The sequence below is a fragment of the Pygoscelis adeliae genome, unplaced genomic scaffold, assembly GCF_000699105.1.
Source record: "Pygoscelis adeliae isolate BGI_AS28 unplaced genomic scaffold, ASM69910v1 Scaffold156, whole genome shotgun sequence".
Taxonomy (NCBI): Eukaryota; Metazoa; Chordata; class Aves; order Sphenisciformes; family Spheniscidae; genus Pygoscelis; species Pygoscelis adeliae.
Window position 1 is genome coordinate 4,876,001 of NW_008825016.1, and position 5,256 is coordinate 4,881,256.

The 5,256-nt window shown below is 45.9% G+C and overlaps 1 protein-coding gene across 1 annotated transcript in view; it reads right to left on the bottom strand.

Annotated features, from left to right (window-relative positions):
* The window catches only part of PROZ (protein Z, vitamin K-dependent plasma glycoprotein), an 11,531-nt gene extending 8,510 nt beyond the window's left edge, over window positions 1-3,021 (bottom strand). The window contains exons 1-2 of the mRNA XM_009326276.1: window positions 2,955-3,021; window positions 1,135-1,298 (exon numbers count right to left, since the gene is read on the bottom strand). Coding sequence (XP_009324551.1) covers window positions 1,135-1,298; window positions 2,955-3,021 — 231 coding nt within the window. The remainder of the gene's footprint in view (window positions 1-1,134; window positions 1,299-2,954) is intronic.
* Between the last annotated feature and the right edge of the window lie 2,235 nt (window positions 3,022-5,256).

Here is a 5,256-nt window from a genome sequence, read left to right on the forward strand (position 1 = left end):
GACATTGAGCTGTTGACCACTACCCTCTGGATGCGACCATCCAACCAATTCCTCACCCAGCGGACAGTCCACCCATCAAATCCATGCCTCTCCAGTTTAGAGAGAAGGAATTTGTGGGGGACCGTGTCAAAGGCCTTACAGAGGTCCAGATAGATGACATCTGTATATGATGTCCTTATATGAGAGAATATATACTATGGTTTAACATTTACACAGTTGCACGACTGCAAATTCTGCCCTGCCAGCAAAATTTGAATGAGGTGGGAGGGGGTTTGCATCCTGTTCATTTTATTGTTTCTTAAAAAGCTATAAAGGAAAAGAAACACTTCGCAGGCAAGAGAGAAACAGCTGAATCCTTTAGCAATATGGCTTCCTGGAAACACTGGCTGGCCGTTGTCTCTCTGGTGTGCAGCGGCCTGGGAAGTGACCCCGTCCCGTCCCATCCCATCCTGCTTGTCCCCCAGCAGGTGCTGCTGGAGGCAGAGGGGACAGCAGAGAGTGGAGCTGCAGGTCACTAACACTGGTCACCACCTTCATGTGCCCCGCTTTTCCCTGGGTACTGCAGCCGGCTCTGCCGCTGCTTTCCCTGAGGGGACACCTCCCCCCCCCCGTCAACTTTCCCTAAAAAAGGGAAAGCCTGATGGCTGTTTCCTCTGCTTTCCCTGCAAACACCATCTCCGGCCAGATTCCTGTTGAAGAGCACAGCATCCGGCTGTATGTGTCAGGAGGGCCTCTCGTACGAGGGGACTTGCGGCCCCTTTCTATAGGTCCCTCTACTTGCCAGTGTGTTGCTTCCCTCCATCCCAACACCCCCTTGCCCCTCCTGGTCCCTGAGGGATGCTGAAGCTGTATTTCTCTGTGTGTGGTCAGGATGGGACAGCTGACATATACTTTCACAACATAAGGTGCGGGACACATCATTTTCAGGAGGGGACTTTAAAGGCGTCAGAGCTGACCTCTGCATTTCCATTTTGACCACTGAAGACACCTGCTTTCTACCTGCTGAGGTACAAAGTGCAAAGATTTCACACGGAGAGAAACCCACACAAATGAAGCAGGCTGCGGGGTTGAATTTGATAGTAAAGGACCAAGGCAGTAATTTTTAATATGCATACAGGTAAAAAAAATACTTACAAGCATTTCATCATTTTCAAATACTTCTCTTGCTTCTTCATGTGTACACCTCTCTTCAAGGCATTCCCTTTCCAAGCTGCCTTGGAAGACCTCCTCCAAAAGTAGGGAATTGGCACGCCTCTGTCTCTTGATAACTTTGTTTGCATCCTCAGCTGATATAAACACTGAAATGTACGACAAAATACTAACGTCAATACTTAGATTCATTTCCTTATATATTTTCACCATTTTTTTCCATTTTTTTTAAAGATCTTATTAAGCAGCCAATTTTAATCATGAAGAGAAATCTTTTGGCTGATTCAGGGTTTCAGCCACATTAAACTTCCATACTGAAGGAGCCCTACTTTCTTAGCCCAAACTCAGCTGGGGAGTCATGACCATTTTCTTTTAGGGAGAGCCTGACCTGCTCCCAAGCAGAGGGAATTTGAAGCTCTTCCTGACGCATTTTTTTTCCTGCACCAGACACACAGAGCAGTGTTGCTGTGGCATGGCCAGGGAAAGGAGAAAAGTTTTATCATAAAGGCAGAGGCTATTTTGTAAGACTGCATGGGGCTTTCAGTCTCATCAGTAGAAGTGAAGATCATTTGTATTAATTTATGACGATGGATCCAAACTGATGCCCTTCAGTCTTAGTTCACGGGGATTTTTTTGCTGAGAAGCAAAACCGTGACGGTGGCTGAGTTCTCAATCAAATCTCTCTTAAGGAGAATAAATAAAAGCTACCCCTCAGCAATGCTCAAAGTTACGAGGGCTGTATCATGTACGATCCTTTATGTGGAAGACACCATGATCTTTTTGATTTGGGTAAAGAGGAGGAGAGATCAAAGACATGAGAGTTATCAGATCTTAAAACTCCTCTTTGTAATGATGCCTGCAACAAAAATTGCCTGCCAGGCAGACGGCTGGTGCCGTGCTGGAGCCTGTTGCCTGTGACATTTAGCAGTATGTGGCTGTGTGTGTCAGCATGCGTTTGTCAGTTCTCCCGTGCTTGGAAGGTAAACCTGTTGGGGCAGGGACTGGGGTTTTTTTTTGTATTTTATAGAGTGTTTGGGGGCCCAACACTGCTGGGCACAAAGGTTGAAATAATCAATTATATTAGAATTGGAACAAGTGACAGCAATAACAAAATTATTCTGAAACTGCATACAAATGCTTCTGCTTTTGAACGATATCCAATAAGCAACAGGCTTGCATGTGATATTAAAAAAGAAAAAAGAAAAAGCTTCATGACTGAGTTTTACATTTTAAGGTGTTATCTGATACCCCAGTGCACATTTCTGCTGTGCAGTGGTTCCGATGCATCTAGCATAACTGGCACTGCACTGCTGCTGCTGCCAGGGGCGTTTTGACCTTCTTAAGCAGTCATCATCTTTTTCTTCCTTGCCCAGCTCCTCTTTAATATTGACAAAGCATGGGGGATTAATACAGAAACATAAATTCCTTCAAGCTATAATAAGCATGCATCTCAGCCTCTTTCATAAGCCTTATTTTTATTTCAGCAGCAACTAGACATATAAACCAAAATTCTCTTTAATATCTGGGGCACTCTTTTAAGAATGATAAGAAAAGACAAAATATCACCCTGGTGTAAATGATGGTAATTCAAAATTACATTGCTTTAGTAACCTACTGCAGTTTTCACTTAGCTATATGAAAGAAAAAAAACCACCAGAAGAAATGTAAGGAAAATAATGGACGGTTTTCAGTTGTGTCACTCTGTGCTACAAAGTAAACGTGATACAAGGTACAAAACTACTGGTGTGTTTAGAAGAGCAGTAGCACAAATCAGAATTAAAGCTGCAACAAAACAAAGGCCATACCTGTCTGCTCTGTCTGAAGGAAAAGGGCAGAGAGAAGAAACAATATTGTCCAAGAGCACCTTGCCATTGTTACCCTCTGAGCGTTGCCGGCCTGCAGTCCTGCAGCTCTTGGGGGAAATGGCTACATGAGAAAGATGTAAGTTTAAAGTCCAGCTGCTCATGAGAAAACAAAACCTCTAAAAGGGCAAAGCCTGGCCTCAATGTCAACACATGAAAAACCTCAAAAAAAGCGGCTTAGCAGTGCACTGGCTGAAGGTGGAGCCGGTTTGCCAGCTCTGCTTAGAGCTGCTCCAAGATTTGGGTAGTCCTCCCACCCCCCCAGCCTTCACTTACTGTAACACAAAACGGGGAGAGATGAACAATATGAACATTTCTTTGTACCATATCAAAGCACAAGCTGGATGATGACTACAGGGATCAATGTTATGGAGTGGCTCTTTTATACACTGTCCCCACAAAACATTTGCCAAGGCTTAGCTGCACTGGTCAAATCCCATCAGCTTTTGAGGCAACCAAGCGTGGGATTTCCCCTGTAGGGATGTATCTGAACGGATATGGCATTTTTTATTTTTGACTGTTAGGTTTGTACTGCCCAGCCATGAAGGAGGGCATGGGAAACTCTTCCTGACTTCAGGATCCCGGGCACAGACACCCAGATCCGCACAGACACACAGAGTCTGTGAGAGGAGGTGTAAGTACAGAGCAGACGGGAGTACCTACCCGTGCCGTGCACCCAGCAGCCGGGGCGGCCCTCCTGCCTGCCCCAGGAGGAGAGGAAGGATAAACCCACTGGCGTGCAATGGCAATGGTGCTGCAGGGAGTTTTTTGGCTCCCAGCACAGGCAGGCTCCTGGGAAGAGCAGGAAACCATTTCTACAGCTAAAGCAACAACCGGTGAGAGGAAAAGTGTTTTTTTAATCTGAGTTAGAAACACAGAGACCATTCTGTGTTTTCATGCCATAAATTCCCAGCTATTATTTGAGTATGCAGTTCTTTTAACAAAATATAATTGATCCGAACATTCATGGGTAAATCCCCCAATAAAACTTCACTTTACATCAACTGCAGTCTTTAAAACCAGCTTCAGTGAGTACCAAGGCAGGTGAGCAGGGCTGAAGCAGACCACATGCCTCACCAAAGCCAGTCCCTGCCAACCCGGGGCTGATGTTGCAGCTCACATCATGAACCCTAGTGCCTTCAGCAAATAATTAACCTCCGCATTACAACTGCATTGTGGGAGGTTTTTCCTGCACAATCTCCCCAGAGATGTTGTTCCAGAAGTTCACTTGGAGTTAAAATCCTTCTAATATCAAGCCTGATTGTATTCCCAGCCAGTTCATAACTTTACGTATTTATTTTTTCCCTCCTTGATATTTCTGCAGAACTAATTAATATACCCACCCATCCACTTTGGTTAACTGTGTGTCGACCTTTCTTTAGTAAATGAGCTCTCTGTGCTCTCCTCAGTCCCCTGAGGCCACCAAGTCCCATCGTACCTGTCCCAGCCGGGGGACTCTTGGTCGGGAAAGGGGGGGGCTGTTGGCAGTGGTCACATCTGGTGGGTGCTGGGGGGGCTCAGCCAGCACCTCGTGCGCCCAGGAGCCGCTGCAGAGGCTCACCTCACCCTCCTCACCTTTCACGGCGGCCGCCCGTCCCCCTCGGGCCGCCCGCCCCCCGGGAACCCCCTGCCAGTGAGGCTGCTGCTGTAGCCCCCGCATGGCCCCTGCCTACTTGCCTTTACTTTTCCATGATAACGAATATCACCCTGCGCATACGCGGTACGGCAAGACTGACTCCCTTCAGCATGAAAAAATATGTCACCACTTGGTGTCAGCACAGGACTTTGCAGAATCCAGCACAAAAATGCAGATCTGCTTTTTTTTTTTTTTTTTAACAAGCTGTTTACATTTTGCAAACCTATGTCAATTAAGGAACTCTTGTAAGTATAAGGTAATTATTCAAACTAGGTTAATAATAATAACACAGAGCTTCAGAAGCTGTATTCTCACCAGACCTTAGTTTACACGGTCATTTTTTCTTACTGTGTTTGTTTTAAACAAACCATTCCTTGACTGAGCAGCTGTGTCCTTGGGGACGGGCCACGGTGTACTCAGTACGTTATGGCACTGTGTCGTGGTTTAACCTCAGTCGGCAACTGAGCACCACACAGTCGCTTGCTCACTCCCCCCCTCCCTGGTGGGATGGGGGAGAGAACTGGAAGAGTAAAAATGAGAAAACTTGTGGGTTGAGATAAAAACAGTTTAATAATGGAAATAAAAGATGATGATGATGATGATAATAAT